Source organism: Agelaius tricolor, unplaced genomic scaffold, assembly GCF_023055355.1.
Source record: "Agelaius tricolor isolate 1412-34295 unplaced genomic scaffold, bAgeTri1.0.p SCAF_2, whole genome shotgun sequence".
NCBI lineage: Eukaryota > Metazoa > Chordata > Aves > Passeriformes > Icteridae > Agelaius > Agelaius tricolor.
The window spans coordinates 95,099,886-95,120,867 of NW_027269262.1; the positions used below are offsets into that span (position 1 = coordinate 95,099,886).

A 20,982-nucleotide genomic window follows, 5' to 3' on the forward strand; every position below is an offset into this window, starting at 1 on the left:
GGTCCACGCGTGGGGGTCCTGGAGGGAATTCCCAAACCATTCCCAAAACCTTTCCGAACCTTCCCCGCGGCGCTCCTCGGAGCCCCGGCACCCCTAGGGCCACGAGGGGGTCCCCATCGCGGGGGTGGGGACTAAATTTGGCGTGGGGGAGGTCCCCAAAGTTGTCCGTGGATGTGGGAGGTGCTTCCCACTCTCTTGGCCCCACAGGTCCCCCCACCCGCCGGCGTCCACGGGTTTGTGGGGGGTGTCCCCTAATTTGTCGGTGGATGTGGGAGCTGCTTCCCATTCCATGGTGCTCCACACCCACCAGCATTCCTGGGACTAGGGGAGGTTCCCCTGGTGGGAGGGGGACCCTGAAATTTGGGGAGGGGGATCCTGCAATTTTTCCATGAGTATGGGGGGCTTTTCCCCACCCTCTTTTCCCCGCAGGACCCTCTCCATTCCCATCATGCTGCTCCAGAGCTCCTGGGCTGTGCTGCTCCTCTGCACCACTGCTGGGTTTTTGGGGTGGCTGGGCCTTGCCGTCCCCCCAGAGAAGGTGGGGACCCCCCCCAGAGCTGGGGTTCCCCCACAAATCCCCCTCAAGACAACCACGGGTGACAGCCGGTTCCAGGATGAAGCCACATCCCAGGAGATGTCACACCTGGACTCCTGTTACTGTCTGGTGGCTGTGGGACTCCCTCTGGCTGGGAAATTTGGATTCTGGGATCCCCCATTCTGGGCAGCCTCTTTGCTTGGTGTAGGGATGGTTTGGGGGGGGGGGGTGAAGGCCAAATTCTGGGGTTACACCACCTTTTTCCATATTTTACATCCTCAAATCCCCTCCTCCATCCCCCCATCCTGTGCTGGGAGCACCCAGGGGTGCATTTGGGGTGTCCATGGGGAAAACCAGCATTCCCCCATCATCACCCCCCCAAATATTCACCTCAGGAGGAGCTCTGGGAGGCCTGGATGAGGTCGCCTCTGAATGAGACCCCCGTGGCCCAGCTCATGCAGGACATCGCCCACCGGATGGGTATGAGCCAGGGCTGGGATGCTGCAACATTCCCATATCCCACTTTGGGACTGATCCAACATCTTTTCCCACCCCACAGGGAATGTGAGCAGCCGTGGGGCTGCAGAGGTCCAGGGAGGACACCAAGCTGTCCCATCCAACCTCCATCAGGAGCAGGAAAGACGTCAGGATATTCATTCCCAACCAGGTGGGAACACAGCAAATCCCATTCACAGGTTTTTTCACACTGGGGTGCATCTTCCCCAGCTCTTTCCACTGTTGTTTCTATCTTTTCCATATGCAGAGAGCATCCTGGTCCTTCAGGAGGTGATGGAGAAGCTGCAGAAGGTCAACCAGAGCTTGGAGCAGATGCTGACAGCCTTGGAAGACGCACAAAGCCATCTGGAAAAGCACCTGGAGCACCTCAAAGCCATCCCTGACCTGGGTGGTGAGCGGGAATGGGGGCTGGAGGATCAATGGGAGCTGATGGATGCCAACACCAGGCTCTTCTTCCCTGTCCCACAGGTCAGAGCCAAAGTGTCACCTCCTCCTGCATCCCACACAGCTCATACTTCACGCTCCTGGCTCTCCCACTGGTGCCAGCATCATTCCAGGCCATCTTTCTCCTCCTCTTCCTCGCTTCCAGCGCCCTCGGCATTCCAGCCATCTCCATTCTCCTGGTCCTTGCTGCAGCAGGTGGGGACAAGTGTGGGGACAGTGGCTGGGGACACACCACCCTGGGGGGGAGGGTCTGTCCTCTCCAACCCTCTCCTTGTCCCACAGGGCATTGGCTGCTGGCATCCGGCTGCCGTGGTGCCAGAAGGATCCGGCCAGGGGTTTCCTGGGAAAAGGCTCGGTACCGTCTCACCTCCACCCCGGAGAGGTAGGAGATGGTTGAGGAGGTGGCATGGAAACCTTGGGAGCTGCTGGGTCCCACCCTGGATGTCCCACCCTGGATGTCCCACCCTGGATGTCCCACCCTGGAGCCATCTGGCACAAGTTCTCAGGAAGGGACAGGACACACCTTGGTGGCTTCCCTATGGCTTTTGGATACCTCATCCCAACTCCTGGCACCATTTCTGTTCATATGTTCCATCTGGGATGTCCCATCCTTGGTGCCTCATCCTGAATTTCCCATCCTGGATTTTCCACCCTAGAGCCATCTGTCAGAGGTCTCAGGAAGGGACAAGACACATCTTGGTAGCTTCCCTAGATAGGACACACGTAGCTTTTGGATACCTCATCCCAACTCCTTGCACCATTTTTGTTCAGATGCTCCATCTTGGATGTCCCATCCTTGGTGCCTCATCCTGAATTTCCCGTCCTGGATGTTCCACCCTGGAGCCATCTGGCAGAGGTCTCCAGGGAAGGACAGGACACATCTTGGATGGCTTTTCTACAGATTTTGGGCATTTCATCCCCACTCCATGTCCTGTTTCTGGTCAATGTCCCATCCCTGGGTGTCCCATCCTGAAGCCATCTGGCAGACGTCTCCAGGAAAGGACAGGACACATCCTGGTGGCTTTCCTATGGCTTTTGGGCACCTCTTCCCAACTCCCTGACCAACTCCCTGATCTATTTCTGCTCAGAGAAGGGTGTGGAGAGGCTGGAGAGGTGCATATCTCCATGGTGGTGGTGACACAGAAGCCACCAAGGTGACAGGAGTCAGATTTTCCTTCTTCCCACACAGGGAATGCGATATGGAGCTGCTGCAAGAGGAGTTGGACAGGATGGAGATGAGCTGCCTGCAAAATGAGAGGTGCCCACAAGGTGGGAGGCGTGGTGGCTGTAGGACAAAGATCCAAAGTCCACAGATCCACATCCCCATCTTGTGCTGGGACATGTGTGTTATCCCAGTGCCCCCAAGCTCTGCCAGGGCATGTGCCACCACCCCAGAGTGTCCCCATCCTCCGCCTTGGAGGGTATCTCCACCCCTGCCATGTTCTTGCAGAGCCTTCACACCTGGAGCAGCCCCAAGAGGTGGTCGGGGACATTCCCAAATTCACAGGGCAGGTGTCACCTGACCCAGATGTCCAGAGGACAACACGGAGCTCGTGTGGGGTAAGGTGCTGGGTGGGATGTCCCCACGTTGGTGTTGTCCCCCAAAACCTGCTCTTGGGGGCCAGCTGGGTCTCACTGAGGGTCAAGTCCTCCAAGGCTGGGGTGTCCTCACCATGGTGGCACCCCTGTGTATGGGGCAGACAGACAGGGCTGGGGACATGACATACAGGGAGGAATTTGGGGTGGAAGAGGGTGTCCTGAAGGTTGCCAAGGCACCCCAGGGGACAAGGGACATCTGCAGGAACCGCCTTCTTCCCAAACCAGGTGACACCGGAGCCGGTCATGGATGCTGGGAAGCTCCGTGAGCCCAAACTCTGCAGCCCGAGGGCCAACATGTGAGCACCAACCACCCAGAATGTCCCTTCTCCATGGCTTGGTGTCACCTCAGGGGGACACCAAGGTGCTGGTGGCTTCCTGGGGTGCTGATGGGTGTCTCCTCTGTAGTTCCCTGTGCCAGGGCCTCACCAGGGCTGGGCAGCGGTGCCGGAAGAAAGCGATTCCCGGGCTGGAATTCTGCCACATCCACACCACCAGCAGTAGCTTGGCCATGGATTCATCCCCCCATTTTTGACCCTCTACCCCCTCCCTAAGGGGTTTTAACCCCTTTTTATGGCTGTTCCAGATCCTGGTGGAGAACATGGACCCTAAGGATGCCACTGGATGTGGGTACAGGGCAAATGTTCATTATCCCACCAGTTTTATGCTATTTGCATATATTTTAATAAATGCCACAATTACAGCTGGAGTCTTTCCCATTCCTATCCTGAGATAGGGGGCTGTAGGATCATCCCCATGTGCCAAGAGCAGCAGCAAATTCCCTGCTGCCATTTCCATGCCCTGGATTCCTGATTGCCTTCCCTTTATTACACCTAATTGCAGGTAATTAATGTAGCTCATTAACAGCTCAGAGCCACCACCCTCTTGGACACAGCCACGGCGATGGCTCCAGTTGGCTCCTACCACTTGATTTGGGATCTTTTTGGGATGCCCCAACTTCCCTCCCCCCTGCCCTGGGCGTCCTGCGCCGCTCCCAGCAGTGGGGCAGGAATGTGGGAGCTGCTCCCCACGCTCCCATTTTTACTTTGGAAATGTCACTGTCACCCCCCCAGCCCCGTCCTCTGCCCCAGCAAAGGACAACCCTGAGTTGAAGAGGATGATCCCGGTGCCAGGCGGTCCCGGTGCTGTCACTTCCTGGCGTTGGCATAGTTGGCGTTGAACCAGGCACAGGTTTCCTTCACGGCTGCGGAGGGAGAACATGGGATGGGTTTGGGCATTGGGAATGGATTTTGGTCACAGAATCACAGGATGGGTTTGGGGATTGGGAATGGATTTTGGGAATCGATTTTGGTCAGAGAATCATAGGACAGGTTTTGGAATTGGGAATTGATTTTGGTCACAGGATCACGGGACAGGTTTGGGGACTGGGAATGGATTTTGGTCAGAGAATCACGGGATTGGTTTGGGGATTGGGAATGGATTTTGGGAATGGATTTTGGTCAGAGAATCACGGGATGGGTTTGGGGACTGGAAATGGATTTTGGTCACAGAATCACAGGATGGGATTGGGAATGGATTTTGGTCACAGAATCACAGGATGTGTTTGGGGATTGGGAATGGATTTTGGTCACAGAATCACAGGATGGGTTTGGGGATTGGGAATGGATTTTGGTCAGAGAATCATGGGATGGGTTAGAATCATGGAACAAGTTTTGGGATTGGGAATGGATTTTGGTCAAAGAATCATGGGACAATTGGGGAATTGGGAATGGATTTTGGTCAGAGAATCATGGGACAGGTTTTGGAATTGGGAATTGATTTTGGGAATGGATTTTGGTCAGAGAATCATGGAACGAGTTTTGGGATTGGGAATGGATTTTGGTCAGAGAATCATAGGATAGGTTGGGTTGGAAGGGACTTTTTTAGGTCTTCTCATCCAACCATCATGCAAGGAGACACCTCCCAAGAGACCAGGTTGCTCCATGCCCCATCCAACCTGACCTTGCACATTTCCAGTGATGGAGAAACCACCATCTCCCTGGATAACACATGCCAGTGTTTCACCACCCTCATTCCTCATCCGGAAAAGATGGACCACCTTGATGCCACCACGGCTGATGGCACGGGGTAGGACCCCTGGTGTCTCCTGGAGACTCCCCCATCTCACCTTTCCTGAAAGGTGTGAACTGGAATTCGGGCAGGTACCGCCGGAGCTTGGCATTGCTGGCCGTCTTCTTGAACTGCCCGTCAGACTTGGTGGTGTCAAACTGGGACGGGAAGGATTAAGGAGGAAAAACACGTCTTGCTTTTGCTCCTTTGGTGGGAAGGATCCTCTGGATCATGGAATCTCCATGGGGAGCTGGTGGGAAGAGGGGCTTAGTCTTTTGTAAAGGATACAACGAGCTCTCCCCTGAATTCCATGGCCTCTGCGATGGCCTCTGCTGCTTCCCGGATGGAGACTTCATCTTCTTCTCCCACTGTGGAGAAGGGAAGGATCATGGCTGTTCCCTCATGGAGAGGGGGATCCTGGGGGACAGCCAGGGCCTACCTGACAAAATGATTGGTTCCACCTCATCATATTCCCGCAGCACCCAAATGAAAAGACGGGCCAGGTCCTGTGGAAGAGCAGAAAACTCTTGGAAGGGTCACTGATGTCCCCCAACCCTCCCATCCCAAGGGGACACAACTCTGGGAATGTCCCAGGAGAAGCCAGGGGGGTTCAGAGCCCTCTGGGGTCCTGCCAGTGGGTCCTCCAGCCCCATTCCCTGCTTCCCAAGGCCACACCTACCAGGGAATAGATGAACTGTCTCCTGGGCTTGCCTGTTCCCCAGACGGTCAGAGCAGAGCCAGATTCTGAAGGAGGAAGGAGCCATGACCACCAGAGCCACCTCCAACCACCCCACAGAGCAGGTGGGAAAGAAAAAAAAAACCCTCATTTCTCCCCAGAAAAAATCCCAGGAAGTCCTGCCACCCTCACGTTTGGCCAGGTAGACCTTGTGGATGAGCCCTGGCAGGACGTGGCCGTCCTCGATGTTGAAGTTGTCGTGTGGCCCGAAGACATTGGTGGGAATGACGGCGGTGAAGTGTCGGCCATGCTGCTCGGAATAACCCCTGGATGAGAGCAGGGAAGGGGATGGTGGGTGGGCTGTCAAGCCCCTTCCTCCAGCACTGGTGTGCCCCCAAAAAACCCCAGCCAGCAGCACCTTCACCTGCTGAGCCCAGGTATCTCCCCAGTTTCCACCTGGAATTCCCACTCGATTCCCCTTGCCTTGAAATTCAGTGGCTGCTCCCATGTCCCCAGCTCACCTATTTTGGACATCAATCATCCTCTTGGCGTAGGAGTAGCCAAAGTTGGAGCTGTGAGGTGGCCCGTTGTGGATCTGGGAATATCAGAGCAGATAAATTAAGCAGGGGAGGGACTTTGCCTGGATTTTGTGTGGGAATGGGGACTCTCACCATGGTCTCATCGATGGGATAGGTGGTCTTGTCTGGGAAGATGCAGGTGGAGAGGCAGGAGACCACCTTCTGCACCCCTGACTCGTGGGCACAGTGCAGGACGTTGTCGTTGATGTGGATGTTTGTCCTCTGGGAAAAGGGACATTTATCAGGATCGTGGGGTCAGGGATCCCCAGATTCCTTCACCAACACCTCATAATGACTCCAGAAACCACTGGAGCTCTGGTTTGGCACTGGGAGCAGAGCAAACCACATCCCTGTGTGCCCATATCCCAATTTAGGGAGTGCAGCACCCACAGGGATCCCGGCAGTGCCAATTCCGTGGGTGCTCACCCAAAAATCCAGGTTGGAGCGGATGTTTTTGAAGAGGCCTCCGACCATGGCGGCCAGGTGGATGACGTGGGTGGGCTTGTGCCTCTCAAACAGGGCTTTGGTCTCGGAGCTGCTCCTGGAATGGGAAATTTTGGGATTCAGTGGGGTCAGCAGAGCAAATTGAGGTATTTCCAAGGAAAAACCCAATCCTAGGAGAGGAAATGTTGGGGTTCGGTGGGGGCAGACTGGGGAGTTTCTAAGGAAAAACCCAATCTTGGGATGGAAAATTTTGGGGTTTGTCAGGGCCAACGGAGCAGATTGGGCTGTTTCCAAGGAAAAATCAAAAAATTTGGGATTCAGTGGGGTCGACAGAGCACATTGGGGTGTTTCTGAGGGAAAAAAACAGTCCTGGGATGGGAAATTTTGGGATTCAGTGTGGTCAACAGAGCACATTGGGGTGTTTCTGAGGAAAAACCCAATCCTGGGATAGCAAATTTTGGGGTTTGTCAGGGTCCACAGAGGAGACTGGGATTTTCCTTGGAAACAACTCAACCCTGAGATGGGAAATTTTGGGGTTTGTAAGGGTCAACAGAGGAGATTGGGCTGTTTCCAAGGAAAAATCAAACATGGGAATGGGAAAATTTGGGATTTGGTGGGGTTGACAGAGCAAATTGAGGCATTTCCAAGGAAAAGCAAAATCCCAAGAAGGGAAATTTTGGGGTCACCAGAGCAGAGTGGGGTGTTTCCAAGGAAAAACAAAGTCTGGGGATGGGGTTTTTTTGGGGTTAATAGAGCAAATTCCAGGGTTTCCAAGGAAAAACCCCAACTCACGTCAAGTCGGCGTCCCGGGAGGACACGAAGATCCACTCCTCGTCCGGCTGCCCCTCTCCATCGGCCACCACCTTCTCGATGGCTCTGCCCACCAGGCCAGTGCCTCCTGTCACCAGGATGCGCTTGGTCACCTCCGTCATGGCCAAAACCCTGCAGGGAGGAGCCGGGGGGGACAAGCTGGGATCACCTCAGGATGGACCACCCTGGTGTGGGCACCCATGAGGATCCCCCACACCCCATGCAGGTGGGATCGGGGTTTTGGGGGGAAATTTCTGCGTTTCTGGGCAAAAAGGGGCGTGTTTGGCTGTGACAGGGCTGAAACTCCTCACCTGGAGGCCACCTGGGCCAGGGCCAGACCTGCCACGTGGCACTGCCCAGCCTCTGGAAAGGGAGGTGCACCTGCACCCCCAGGTGTGTGCCCCAAATCTCCTTCTGCACCCCAAAATCGCCTCCCACACCCCAAATCTCCCCCTGCACCTCAGGGGCTGCACCTCAGATCTACTCCTGAACCCCAAGTCTTGTGTCTGCACCCCATATCTCCTCCTGCACCCCAGATCTCCTTCTGTACCCCAAATCTCCCTCTGCACCCCAGTTATTCCTCTGTACCCCAAATTTCCCCCCTGCACCTCAAATCCTCTGTTTGCAACCTAAACCTTCCCTGCACCCCAAATCCCAGCTCTGCACCCAGGATTGAATCCCACGCCTCCCTGCCCCTCAAACCCCAGCACTGCACCCCAAATCCCAGCTCTGAATCCAGTCCTAACCCGCCCACCTCCTCTGCACCCCAAATCTCTCTCTTGCTCCCTCATCTCCCCTCACCCCCTCCCGTCCCGTAGCGCGTCCCCTCTCCCAACCCACAACCTCCCGCCCCCCTGCCCTCCCCACCGTCCTGTCCCCCCACTTTGGGGATCCCCCGGTTCTCCTCCCCACCGGTCTGGGGTGGCTCCGGTTCCCACAAATGTCCCTTAATGGGATGAGGGGCGCGTCTCACCCTCAGCTGGATTCGGGGCCACTCGGGTGCGCTCGGAGTCGCTCGGTTGAGTTCGGCTGCTCTCGGCTCGGTGCGAGTTCGGGTTGGGTCGGTAGGGGCTCGGCTGTGTTCGGTTTCGCGCGGCTCGGTTCGGTATGGGCTCGGCTAAGTTCGGCTGTGCTCGGTCCTGCTCGGCGGTGCTTCGTGGCGACTCGTCTAGGTTCGGTTGCTCTCGGCTCGTTGGCAGCTCGGCTGGATTCGGAATCACTCGGGTCAGCTCGTTGGAGGCTCGGCTGAGTTCGGCTTCGTTCGTCTCGGCCTGGTGAGGGCTCGGCTGCGCTCGGCTTCTTCCGCTGCCGTCACCGGGCGCTGCCGCTTGGCTCGTCGGGAAATGTAGTCCATTCCCGGGAGCAGGGGAAAGGAGAGGGCGCAGGGGAGAAGATTTTGGGAAGGGAAGAGGGACAAGGGAAAGGGGTGCAAGGAAGGAAGAGGTGCAGGGAATAGAAGTGGGTGCGGGTGGGGAAATGAGGTGCATAGAAAAGGAAGGGGGAAGGGAATGGGGGTGCAGGGAAGGGAATGGGGGTGTATAAGAAGGGGGTGCAAGGGAAAGGAAAGGAGAAGGGAAGAGGGTGCAGGGGTTTTAAGGGGGTTCATGGGAAGGGCTACAAAAGCAAGGAAAGGGGTGCAGGAAAGGAAGGGGGACAAGGAAAGGGGTTTCTTAGGTGTAGCCCCCTCAAAGGGGCTCATCAAAAGGGATTTCGATGTGAAAACGTTTTAATCACTTTTAATACACTTAAGCTGAGATTAAAAATGAGCAGAGCTTTACTGCGTGTGGGGGATGGTTTTGAAGGCACCCCCTCCACCCCCACATCCAGCTGGCTTTTCCCTCGGGATTTTTGCGAGGCAAAGGCAGGGCTTTGCTCTAAATTAAAATTTTGAAAGTGGAATTAAGGGCGACCCAGCCAGGAATTCCCACATTCCTCCTGCTAAAGCCCTGGGTAGCCCCAGTGTCGAGGAGCAATAGAATGTCAGTTTTTCTTTCCTCTTCTGGCTGAGACCTGGAAATGTGTCCTTTTCCTTTGGGAAAGTCCCAGGGAATGCTGGATCCTTGGGGACCTCCTCGCTGAGAGTTGGGGGGGGGTCATTTGCATATTTAAAGATGTGTCCTTGTGCCTCTGTCCCCTGGAAGTGCCCATCCCCTCTCCCAGCTGGCTGAGTCCCAGCATGTGCCCAGCCCTTCCAAGCCTTTCCCAGCTCCAGAATCCCACTCCCAAGGGTCTTGGTGTTGTTCCCACCTGATGTTTTACAGGATTCCCTGGCTGATCTCACCCACGGAGCCAGGGATGGACACTGGAGCTCCTTCTCCATGCCAGATAATTCCATGTCTGCCCTGCATCCTCCACGAGACATTTAGGTTTGGCAAGAAGAAACCTCACGCTGATGTTGGGATGAGTCAGATCCAGCTGCGTCCACGCTTCCACCTCACTCCACAGTGAAATTATAGAATAAAAAGGTTTGGGCTGGAATAAAATCATTCCCATAAATAAAAATCATCCCATTCCAATCCCTTGCCATGGGCAGGGACACTTTCCACTAGATCAAGTTGCTCCAACGTGGCCTTGAACACTCTCAGGGATTAGGGGGAAAAGCCAAGGAATATTTTCCACGTGCTGGTGGGAGAATAAGGTCTTCCTGCTGCCTTCTGCAAGTTTTGGGAGACTAATTAGGGATAAAACCATGCTTTAGCCAAGGAATTGCTGGGAGGTGGCGCAGCCCAAGAGCTGCTGTGACAGCACTCGAATAACCACGGTGTTGCATTAAATGCAGTAATTTTGGAGCTTAAATATGCTAATTCTGGGTCTAATTACGAAAGAAATGTTGGAGCATGAGGGAAGATCACAGGGGAAAGGGATAAAGCTGCGGCGACCACATGGGACGGACTCGTTTGTTAATGAAATATCACCCAGGCTCCTGATGTTATCTAACAAGGCCTTTGGGATTTGAGGATCAAAGCCTGCAGCAGGCCCATTAGCTCATCTGGGCAGGGCGTCTGCGTGACACGATCCAGAGGACATCCCAGGACCTTCCAGCCGGCAGGATAAAGCTTGGGTGGCTTGGCCAGGTCCTGTCGGAGAACCGCTGCTTGGTGTGAGGCGTCGTTTCCGTAACGAAGCTTCCTTGTTGGGTGACCTATTTCTCTGGAATGGGCCCGGTTCTGGGTCCAGCCCCACTCCCTGCTCTGCCCTCCCCATGCCTCCCAGGAAAGCGGGGCAGATGGGTATGAGATTCCCAGGTACAGCCTATCCCAGGTGGAAGCTGTCCGAGGATGATGCTTTATGGCTGCAGCCAAGCTCCAGGAGCTCAGGTGAGACAGCTCTAAGCATCCCTTCCCTGCTAAAATTCCAGCTTTGTGGCTCTTTTTTAGGGAGCAGCACACCAGCAGTGAACTTTTTTTCCAGGCCTTGTCCCACAGGATGGCCTGTGCCAGTTTCCATAGGGATTGGGGGTTGCTCCCCACAATGTGCAGCCCTTTGGGAGTGGGAATGATCCAAAAGCACGGAGGGGGAAGACTGGGATGGGGGTGGTGGCCACAGATATTCCAAGAAATCCCGTTCATGGGACTGGGAGCAGCTGCTGCACAAGAATGTCCTTTCCACCATCATTTTGGATTTGGTCTTGTCGAGCCCAGTCCTCTGGAGGAGGGAGATGAACCTGCCACTGCTCCATAATGGGGCTTGGGATTATTCTGGGAGTGGGATCTTGGCTAGGTGGGTGTGAATCCCATCAGGAGAAGCACTGGAAGAGATGCCACCTTTTCCAGCCCTTCCCATCTGTTTGGGGTCTCCTCGGGATGGAGTGCAGAGAACTGGGCAGGACCCAAGATCCCATCCCAGGGTGGATGGGAGAGAGGAATGTGGGCACAGGGCACTGTGGACGTGGATCTGAGCCTCCTCCCAGTGTTCCCTGGAACCCACGTGAGCTGACTGTGCCCAAAAAGAGCGTCTCTGGCGCAGGTTTGGGATGAGGCAGACATCCCGCTGGGCCTGGCTGCTTGGGCATGTCCAAGGACCTTGGGAAGGTGAAATCCTGCTCTTGTTTCAGTCCAAGTGTTGATGTCAAGCTGGATTAACTCCAAGGCGAATGAGTATAAGAGCAGGGATTACTTAAATTTGTCTTTTTATGGGTTCGACTTTATTTTAAGATGAGCTGAAGTTGGTGCCTCAAGGCCACCCAGGGGAGATGCACTATTTAACTAGAGAAATAAAAAGGCCAAACAGTTCCAAACCTATTCCCTCTCTCGTTTCCCAGCTCAGCTGCAGGGGCTGTATAGTTTTGGTTTTAAGGAAGGGCTTTGTTCCTCAGCAAACTCTTCCTCTTTGAACCAAATCTGAATCCAGCTGTACATGGAGTTCTCTGCCTCTCTGGGCTCCAGCTGCTCCAGAGATGTTATTTTAATTTGCTTTTGATGAATATTTTAGTACTGCCAATAGCCCTGGAGACTTTGAACTCGTGTGTCAGCCCAGAGCTCACCTGTTTGCCGGGAGCCTTTGTACAGAGAAAAAAAAACACATCAAAGGAGAAGAAAGAGTGAACGTCACTGGTGAGGAGCAATTTGGGGAGACCAAAGATCTTTATGATCCAAAAATCCAGGTTGGAGTGTCAAAACTGGGAGGCAAAGAGGCAGGAAGGTGGCACAAGGGGCAACATCTTCTCAGCAGGGTCCCAGGCTCGTTCCTGTACTTTGTTGCCAGGTCTCCATGCTGCACCTCAGGAATCCACAGTGACTTGGTGGGAGTCAAGTCATAATGGGGATGAGATGTGTGACCTCAGAGCAGAGGGTTGGTGGCTTGGGATCACCAGCACAGATGATCCAGAGACCCTGAAAAGGGAGGAAGGTGCCCTGGAGGCTCCCTTAATGGGACCCTGCAGTGAAGAGGGAAAGGGGGATCTCCATCAGGGATCAGTTGAGGACCTCGTAACAAGGTGAGATTCTGGCCTGGAGACTCCCAGGGAGGTGGAATGAGGACAGTCCAGCCAGGTGGACAATGCAAAAATGACCATCACCTGGGTCCACTGAGGAACTCACAGAAAGGAGTGTGACAGCCTGGAAACCCTGGTAAACCAAGCCCCTTGCAGGAAAAGGGGACAAGGAAATGGGACCTTCCTTGGGTGGTCCTGGCACCCTCTGAAAGTGAAGATGGTGTCAGGAAGACTGCAGCTATTTAGACTGGGAGCAAAGTATCTGGATGTAGCTGCAAGAACAGGAGGCATCTTAGGCTTTGCTGCAGGAAAATTTTATTGAGGCAAAAGAATGAATAGACAGGAGCAGCAAGTGGAAGGGATCCAAGGTGAGGTGCAAGTTGGCACCCATCAGCCGAGGTGCTTTGCTTGCAGGAGCTGTTGGCAGAGGCCAGAGCTGGTGGTGTCAGGGGTGGTGCTGAGGGCCCTTAGCAGATGTAGCCGCCCCTTCTGCCAGAGCAGCCCAGGCCTCCCAGGCCGTAGCCAAGGCCAAAGCCAAATCCGCCAGAGATGGGCTGTCCCTGGGCATTGAGCTCAGTGCCCAGAGCAGCGGAGGAGGTGGATCCGACGGCGGTGTTCTGGGGGAAGGAGGTCATGATGGGTCCTGGCAGGGTGACCAGCACAGGGGAAGGGTTGATGATGACGCGGGAATCCTGGCATTGCAGGGCACAGGGCTCGTTGCAGCTGTTGGCCAGCGGGGTGGGTCCGCAGGGACTGCAGAGGCTGTTGCAGGCCATGGGTGCGGTGTGGAAGGTGCCTGGAAGAGAGAAGGCTGAGGCAGGGCAGGGGCATGGGGGAGCAAGGGGCAGTGATGGAGTGTGGAAGGTGTTGTGGAGCTGTGGGGAGGCATGAGGGCTGCTGGGGCTGAGCGTGTGGGGAGAGAGGAGCCAGGGGTGCAGGAGCAGGAGGGTCAGGGGATTGAGGCTCACCTGGTTTTGGGCAGGAGCAGGAGGAGAAGGCTTGAGGAGAAGTGTGTGAGGGAGAGAGGCTCTGGGCTGGCTTTTATGCTGGTTCAGGAGGGGCGGGACAACCTTGTCCCTTGGCCTTGGGGCATTTTGCAGGCCTGCTGAGTGCTGAGGTGGGGAGTATTTTGCTCCCCACAACTCTGCAGTGTCATATCCTACTCTTGAGGACATGACCTTGGCGGCAGCTTTTAAATGCAGGTATTAGACACCAAAGGCTGCTGTTAGTGTTTTTTCTCTGGGAGGGCTGAAGACATGACCAGAGCTTTGGAGAAGTGGGATGTCATCATCGTGGCAGTGGTGTGCTGTGGTTTGTTGGTGTGTGGTGAAGAGGGGCCTCATTCCACCACAGCCACGTCAGGCTCATTTGGGCTTTGCAGTTCTTCTGCGGGTAACACGGGACTGCTCCCCTTCCATCACATTTTTTGTCACCCTACCATGTTGCAAAATTCCTAAACATCCCTATAGTTCAGGCCTTTTCCCCTAGTGATGGGAAAGCAATTACTGTGATTTACGGCTGCCTCCCATACTCCCCAAGGTCATGTGCTGGTCCATCCATAGGTGGTGAGGGATAAGGGGAAGAACTTGTTTGAGGAGCAACTGATGTTGCTATAGACATTCACTTTTCAGAAAAAGTGGATTGACCTTGTTACTCTCTAGAGGTACCTGAATTGAAGTCATAATACCAGTTTTGTCTGCAACAGCCTTACAAGTCATGATGTGGGGAATGTTTTCCTGCACACAAGTCTGCAGCGTCATGTCCTTCTGTTGAGGAAGTGTCCATCTGACATTGGTGTCAGCTTTTAAGTGAGAGTTGGTATTTGGGAGGATTTGTTTGGAAGATGTGTGTCAGAAAAAGCAGAATATACAACAAAAGCCTAAGGAGATTATGGGTGTCATCAGTGAGGTAATTCTGTGGCACTTGTGTTGTTTAGTTTGTGGGTGTGTTGTGAAGAGGGGCCCCATTCCACTGCAGCCATGTCAGGCTGGTGTGGGCTTTGCATGATGTGCATGAGGAGCTTCCCCTTCCATTGTGGTCATTCCTCCTTTAAAGTGTGAGTATTTGAGACCCAAGTCTGGTGTTGATGGTGTGTGTCAAAGAGGACTGAAGATGTGACCCACGATTTGCAGAGGTGGGGAGTCATCAGTGAGGTCATCCTGTAGAACTCATGGTTTTGTGTTTCTGAGAGTTGTTGTGAAGAGGGGCCCCAAAGTATCCTCGGTGTGTCAGGCTGGTCTGGGCTTTGCCTCTGTGCCAGGTGTGAGTGCCTGGACTCTTCCATTCCGTGTCAGCAGTGGGAGAGATGCCCCTTCAGGGAGCTGGCAGATTGTGGTGAGTCTGAGGCCCACTTGGCTGTTCAACCACTCAGAAGAACCTAAAGACTAAGGGTTAATCAAATTTCCCAAATTTCAAGCAAGGGAAATGTGAAGTTCTGCATCTGGATAGGAATTGCACTGGGCCCTGGGTCATGCTGTGTACTGAGAGTCTGAGAAGTGGCTTTTGTGAGCAGGACCCTGTGGTGCTGATCAAGAACAGAGTGCTCAATAGGTTGCAGTGGGGCATTACTTCAGTTGTGGGACACCTGTGTACAAGACAGATTTCAGGAAATTGTTGCTATGAAATTGTGAGAGGTGACCCTTCCTCTCTTTAGAGCACTGGTGAGATCTCATGTGCAGTGATGTGGACAGTTCTGTCCTCGAGATGTGAAGAAGCACAAGGGGGTAGTGGACAGAGACCTGTTGAGGGCCACCAGACACTTAAAGGGGCTGGTGGATCTTTGCCTGAGGACAGTCTGAGAGAGCTGAGACTCTGAGGAGACAAGGCTGGGCAGGGGGTGTCACAAGTGTGTGGGAGCCCAGCACTGCGCACATGATGGAATAGAAGGCACATGCACATTTGAAAATAAAGTGAATACCATGGGCAAAGGGGGGAAGAATTTTTCAGTGTGTGGATGATCAAAGAGTCGAAGAGAGAATGGGGTCCCTTTTCTTGGAGGTCTAAAAGTGAACTGACCATAATCCTGGAAAACCTTTTCTTCCTGGGCCTGCTTGAGGAAGGCGGATGGAAGCAGTTGCTTTCCAGATTTCCTGCCCAAGTGGATACTCTTTTTCCTCTGTTCACAGGGAGGACTCAAGAGTGCTGCTGGGAAGAGAATTTTTCAAGTGTCTGCTGGCATAGAGTGACTTTGTCAGAGCAGTGCTCAGGAGAGAAGTGTTGTGTCAAAGTCTTTGCTAGATGAGATGATGGCTTTGTGTTATGTTCTGGAAAGTCTCCTCTCTCCCCTGTTTCCCATGTCAGTGTTGGTTGTTCCTGGTGGGGACATATTTTCTGAGAAATGTTCTTTGGTCTCTTTCCAGCCAAGATCCTGGTTGAGTGCTGGCATTGCACAGGGTGAGGATGTGAGACCATTGGAATTCAAAAAGACGAGGAAGCAACTCAGATTTTGATGCTAGAACAATTTATTGAATACAAATAAGGATGAGAAGGAAGGAGCTGAAGGAATCAGGTGTGAGGTGGAAGTAGAGAGACCATCAGCCGAGGTGCTTTGCTTGCAGGAGCTGTTGGCAGAGGCCAGAGCTGGTGGTGTCAGGGGTGGTGCTGAGGGCCCTTAGCAGATGTAGCCGCCCCTTCTGCCATAGCAGCCCAGGCCTCCCAGGCCGTAGCCAAGGCCAAAGCCAAATCCGCCAGAGATGGGCTGTCCCTGGGCATTGAGCTCAGTGCCCAGAGCAGCGGAGGAGGTGGATCCGACGGCGGTGTTCTGGGGGAAGGAGGTCATGATGGGTCCTGGCATGGTGACCAGCACAGGGGAAGGGTTGATGATGACGCGGGAATCCTGGCATTGCAGGGCACAGGGCTCGTTGCAGCTGTTGGCCAGCGGGGTGGGTCCGCAGGGACTGCAGATGTTGTTGCAGGCCATGGGTGCGGTGTGGAGGGTGCCTGGAAGAGAAGGGATCTCGTTAGACAGGGGTGTGGGTGTGCGTGGGGCAATGATTCAAGAGAGTGAATGAGCGTGGAGGTTGTTCTGGGTCTGTGGGGATGTGTGAGGGCTGCTGAGTCTGGGGCTGTGTGCTGCAGGGAGGGGCCAGGGGTGCAGGAGCAGGAGGGTCAGGGCTTGAAGCTCACCTGGTTGTTGGCAGGAGCAGGAGGAGAAGGCTTGAGGAGAAGTGTGTGAGGGAGAGAGGCTCTGGGCCGGCTTTTATGCTGGTTCTGGAGGGGCGGGACAGCCTTGGGGCATTTTGCAGGCCACAATTCCTGGTTTACTCAGAGGGGTGAGTCCTGAGGTGGGGAGTGTTTTGCATCCCACAACTCTGCAGTGTCATGTCCTACTTTTGACTCCATGTCCATCTGACATTGATGGCAGATTTAAATGCAAGTATTAGAGACCAAAGGCTGTTGTTGATGATGATGATGATGATGATGATGATGGTTTTTTGGAGGCTACAGATGTGACCAAGGGTTTGGAGAGTTGCGTGTCAACAGTGAAGCCACCCAATGTCCCATGTGTGCTGTGGTTTGTGGATGTCTTATGGGGAGGGTCCTCATTCCCCCACAGCCACGTCAGATTCATCTGGGCTTTGCAGCTCTTCTAAGGGATGATGGGTGTCCATTTCCATTGCATTCTGTTCCTCCCTGTCCCATTGCCAACATTCTATATCTGTCTATATGTCAGGCCTTTCCTGATGGAGATGGGAAAACAATCCCTGTGGTTTGGGGACACTTATCAGGCCCTGAAATATCTTGGGTTTATTCATCTGTAGCACTGATTTCAGCTGGCCCCTGCTTAGTCATACTGTTGAGTCCCATTGCTGGACTCTGTGTGACACTTGGAAAGGAAAACTAGTGAAGGATAAGAAGGTGATGTCTGTGGAGCAGTTGAAAAACATGGATGCATTCATTTTTCAGAAGAAATGTCTTGACCATTTTACTCTCTCAAGGTACCTGAATGAAAATCTTAACATCAGTTTTTCCAAGACCAGCCTGACAAGTCATGAGCTGGAGACTGTTTTCCTTCTGGCAACTCTACATTTCCATGTCCTGCTCTTGTGAGCATGTCCATCTGATCTTGGCAGCAGCTTAAGAGTGAGAGTTGGTATTTAAGAGGATTTACTTAGAGGGTGCGTCTCAAAGAAACGAGAATAAACCACAAATGCCTATGAGAATTGGGGTGTCATCAATGAAGTCAGCCCATGGGACAGGTGTGTTTTGGTTTGTAGCTGCATTTGAGAGAGAGATCCCATTCCTTTACAGCCCTGTCCGGCTGCACTGGGCATTGTGGCTATGCTGGGCATCAGGTCCTGCCCCTTCCAGTGCATTTACTCCCTCCCACCTTGCCCATGGATTTCCAGGAACCTTGTTCCTGCACACAAGGATGGGACAATTTTTTGTTTTCTTTGTTGAGCTTGTCCAAGGTGATGAGGAGCAGTTAGAGTTGATTATGGAGGGCAAAATCCTGTCTTAGTGACCTCTGTGTTGCCTACAGAAAAAAAGAATCTTACTGTGGATGATGAGGGAGCCATGGCTGGTGTTTACCTCCACCTTGTAGCAATGTCTTTGGCACTGTTGCCTACTGCATCATTGCAGACTATGCAAGGATGTACAGGTGGTGTGAAGGGTCAGTGATGTGGACTGCTCCATTTATATAATATTGAAACACCATGACCTGGAGCCTTGTGATCCAAAGTTAAGGCTGAGTCAAACTTCAAATGAAGCAGCTCAAGAGTCGCGTCCATGAGGCCAAAACTGTTCAACATCCTCTAAAATGATGTGAGTTGGTGTGAGCAGGTTCGGGGTCCTCAGGCAAGGGGGCCCACAGACTTAGTGAATGAAGGCCAGTTAAGGGGCCACCAAGATATTTAAAGGCCTGGAGGATTTTTCACAAGGGACTGAGAGAGCTGGGACTTCTGGAAGACAGGGCTGAATGTGGGGTTTTAGAAGTTGGAAATGGCAAAATGAAAACAGATAGAATTCCATGGGCTGAGCAGACAAGACTTTTGTAGTGTGAGGTTGGTCACAGAGTAGAAGAGTTGCAGGAGTCTCTCTGTTGAGAGAGAGGAAAACCTGAAGTGTCCATAGTTCTGGAAATCCTTCTCTGGGTGGCCGTCCTTGAGCACAGAGGATGGAAGCCCTTGCAGCACTTCCTGAGTTTCTCTGGGGGTGGATAATATTGTGATTGTTTGTGTGGTTTGAGAGTTCTGATGGGAGGGGATCTTGTCAAGTGAATGCTGGCATAGAGAGATTTTAGCAGAGGAATGAGCAGGAGAGCATTGTTGTGTCAAAAACATTGGTATGGCAGGAGATGTGATTTTGTCATGTTCTGGATGATCACCATTCCACCCTGCTTCCTGTGGCTGTCTTGGTTGTTACTCTTGGGGCCCTACATGTTTAGGATGGTGTTGTGCCCCTTTGCCATCCACCCCATGTGGGAAGGTGTGAGAGTTTAGAAATTCAAAAAGAAGAGGAGACGTGAGGATTTGATGCAGAAAAACTTTATTGAGGCAAAGAATAAAAAGGCAAGGTAGAGGACTTGAAGGGATCCAGGGTGAGGTGGAAGGAGGGCAAATATGAGCCGAGGTGCTTTGCTTGCAGGAGCTGTTGGCAGAGGCCAGAGCTGGTGGTGTCAGGGGTGGTGCTGAGGGCCCTTAGCAGATGTAGCCGCCCCTCCTGCCATAGCAGCCCAGGCCTCCCAGGCCGTAGCCAAGGCCAAAGCCAAATCCGCCAGAGATGGGCTGTCCCTGGGCATTGAGCTCAGTGCCCAGAGCAGCGGAGGAGGTGGATCCGACGGCGGTGTTCTGGGGGAAGGAGGTCATGATGGGTCCTGGCAGGGTGACCAGCACAGGGGAAGGGTTGATGATGACGCGGGAATCCTGGCATTGCAGGGCACAGGGCTCGTTGCAGCTGTTGGCCAGCGGGGTGGGTCCGCAGGGACTGCAGATGTTGTTGCAGGCCATGGGTGTGGTGTGGAGGGTGCCTGGAAGAGAGAGGGATGAGGTTAGACAGGGATGTGGGTGTGCGTGGGGCAGTGATGCAGGAGAGTGAGGGAGTGTGGAGGTTTTTGTGGGGCTGTGGGGAGGTGTGAGGGCTGCTGAGGCTGGGGATGTGTGCTGGAGGGAGGGGCCAGGCGTGCAGGAGCAGGAGGGTCAGGGCTTGAAGCTCACCTGGTTGTCAGCACGAGCAGGAGGAGAGGGCTTGAGGAGAAGTGTGTGAGGGAAGAGGCTCTGGGCCGGCTTTTATGCTGGTTCTGGAGGGGCGGGACAGCCTTGTCCCATGGCCTTGGGGCATTTTGCAGGCCACAGTTCCTGGTTTACTCAGAGTGGTGAGTCCTGAGGTGGGGAGTGTTTTTCATCCCACAACTCTGCTTTGTCATGTCCTACTTTTGAGTCCGTGTCCATCTGACATTGGCGGCAGCTTTAAAATGCAAGTAATAGAGACCAAAGGCTGTTGATGATGATGTTGATGGTTTTTTTGGAGAATGTAGACGTGACCAAAGCTTTGGACCATTGGTTGGCAACAGTGAAGCCACCCAATGTCCCATATGTGCTGTGGTTTGTGGGTGTCTTGTGGAGAGGCTCCTCATTCCCCCACAGCCATGTCAGTCTCGTCTGGGCTCTGCAGCTCCTCAAGGGTATGACGGGTGTCCCCTTGCATTGCATTCCCCCCCTCCCTGTCCCATTGGCAACATACTGAACCTGTCTTTATGTAGGCCTTCCCTGCTGGATATGGGAAAACAATCCCTTTTATTTGGTGTCTGCTGTTATGCTCTGCAATGTCTTTTGTTTTATTCATCTCTAGTGCTCATTTTAGCTGGCCCCAGCTAGGTCACACTTTGGGGTCCCATTGCTGTGCTCTGAGTGAAACCTAGAAAGGAAAACTAGTGAGGATAAGAAGATTGCATGTGATCAGTAGTTGGAGCACCTACTGGGTACGTTCAGTTTCCAGAATAATAGTGTTGACTTTTTTACTCTCTCAAGGTACATGTATGAATGTCATTACTTCAGTTTTTCTGAGCCCAGCCTGGCGAGTCATGAGCTGGTGACTGTTTTCCTTCCTGCAGATCTGCAATTCCATGTCCTATTCTTGTGCTCGAGTCCATCTGATCTTGGCAGCAGTTTTAAAGTGAGAGTTGGTTTTTGGGAGGATTTGCTTGGAAGTTGCCTGTCAGAGAAACCAGAATAAACCAGACATACCTAGGAAAATTGGGATGTCATCAATCTGTTCAGCCCATGGAATAGGTGTGCTTTTGTTTGGGGCTGCGTTTGAGAGAGGGATCTCTTTCATTTGCAGCCTTGTCAGGCTGGTTGGAGCTTTGTGGCTGTGCCAGGAATTAGGACCTGAGCCTTCCAGTGCATTTACTCCCTCCCACCTTGCCTATGGATTTCCA

The 20,982-nt window shown here is 53.5% G+C and overlaps 5 protein-coding genes across 7 annotated transcripts; 1 reads left to right on the forward strand and 4 right to left on the reverse strand.

The window, feature by feature from the left end:
• Positions 1 to 171: 171 nt before the first annotated feature.
• On the forward strand, positions 172 to 3,794 carry LOC139587548 (protein brambleberry-like). Its single transcript, XM_071421984.1, has 11 exons — positions 172 to 233; positions 430 to 538; positions 931 to 1,015; positions 1,095 to 1,202; positions 1,299 to 1,442; positions 1,520 to 1,690; positions 1,778 to 1,877; positions 2,685 to 2,764; positions 2,946 to 3,055; positions 3,320 to 3,390; positions 3,500 to 3,794. Exons 1-11 carry the CDS (start codon positions 172 to 174, stop codon positions 3,624 to 3,626), a joined length of 1,167 nt encoding a protein of 388 aa, XP_071278085.1. The 3' UTR covers positions 3,627 to 3,794.
• GFUS (GDP-L-fucose synthase) lies at positions 3,752 to 9,119 on the reverse strand. Of its 3 annotated transcripts, none has more exons than XM_071421948.1 (11): positions 8,643 to 9,119; positions 7,652 to 7,801; positions 6,842 to 6,956; positions 6,509 to 6,637; positions 6,359 to 6,432; positions 6,024 to 6,163; positions 5,841 to 5,905; positions 5,601 to 5,667; positions 5,450 to 5,529; positions 5,220 to 5,319; positions 3,752 to 4,295 (listed from the first exon to the last, which is right to left on the reverse strand). In XM_071421948.1, the coding sequence occupies exons 2-11, from the start codon at positions 7,789 to 7,791 to the stop codon at positions 4,240 to 4,242; spliced, it is 966 nt and encodes a 321-aa protein (XP_071278049.1). In that variant the 5' UTR covers positions 7,792 to 7,801; positions 8,643 to 9,119; the 3' UTR covers positions 3,752 to 4,239. The 3 variants fall into 3 exon arrangements, with proteins under 3 accessions (XP_071278049.1, XP_071278050.1, XP_071278051.1); XM_071421949.1 differs by having other exon boundaries at positions 8,582 to 9,119; XM_071421950.1 differs by having other exon boundaries at positions 6,030 to 6,163; positions 8,643 to 9,059.
• Positions 9,120 to 13,069: 3,950 nt separating this feature from the next.
• LOC139587549 (feather beta keratin-like) lies at positions 13,070 to 13,378 on the reverse strand. Its single transcript, XM_071421985.1, has one exon. It carries the CDS (start codon positions 13,376 to 13,378, stop codon positions 13,070 to 13,072), a length of 309 nt encoding a protein of 102 aa, XP_071278086.1.
• A 2,834-nt stretch (positions 13,379 to 16,212) lies between these two features.
• Positions 16,213 to 16,521, reverse strand: LOC139601017 (feather beta keratin-like). Its single transcript, XM_071449697.1, has one exon. It carries the CDS (start codon positions 16,519 to 16,521, stop codon positions 16,213 to 16,215), a length of 309 nt encoding a protein of 102 aa, XP_071305798.1.
• Positions 16,522 to 19,243: 2,722 nt separating this feature from the next.
• LOC139587550 (feather beta keratin-like) lies at positions 19,244 to 19,552 on the reverse strand. The gene has a single exon (XM_071421986.1). It carries the CDS (start codon positions 19,550 to 19,552, stop codon positions 19,244 to 19,246), a length of 309 nt encoding a protein of 102 aa, XP_071278087.1.
• Positions 19,553 to 20,982: the final 1,430 nt, after the last annotated feature.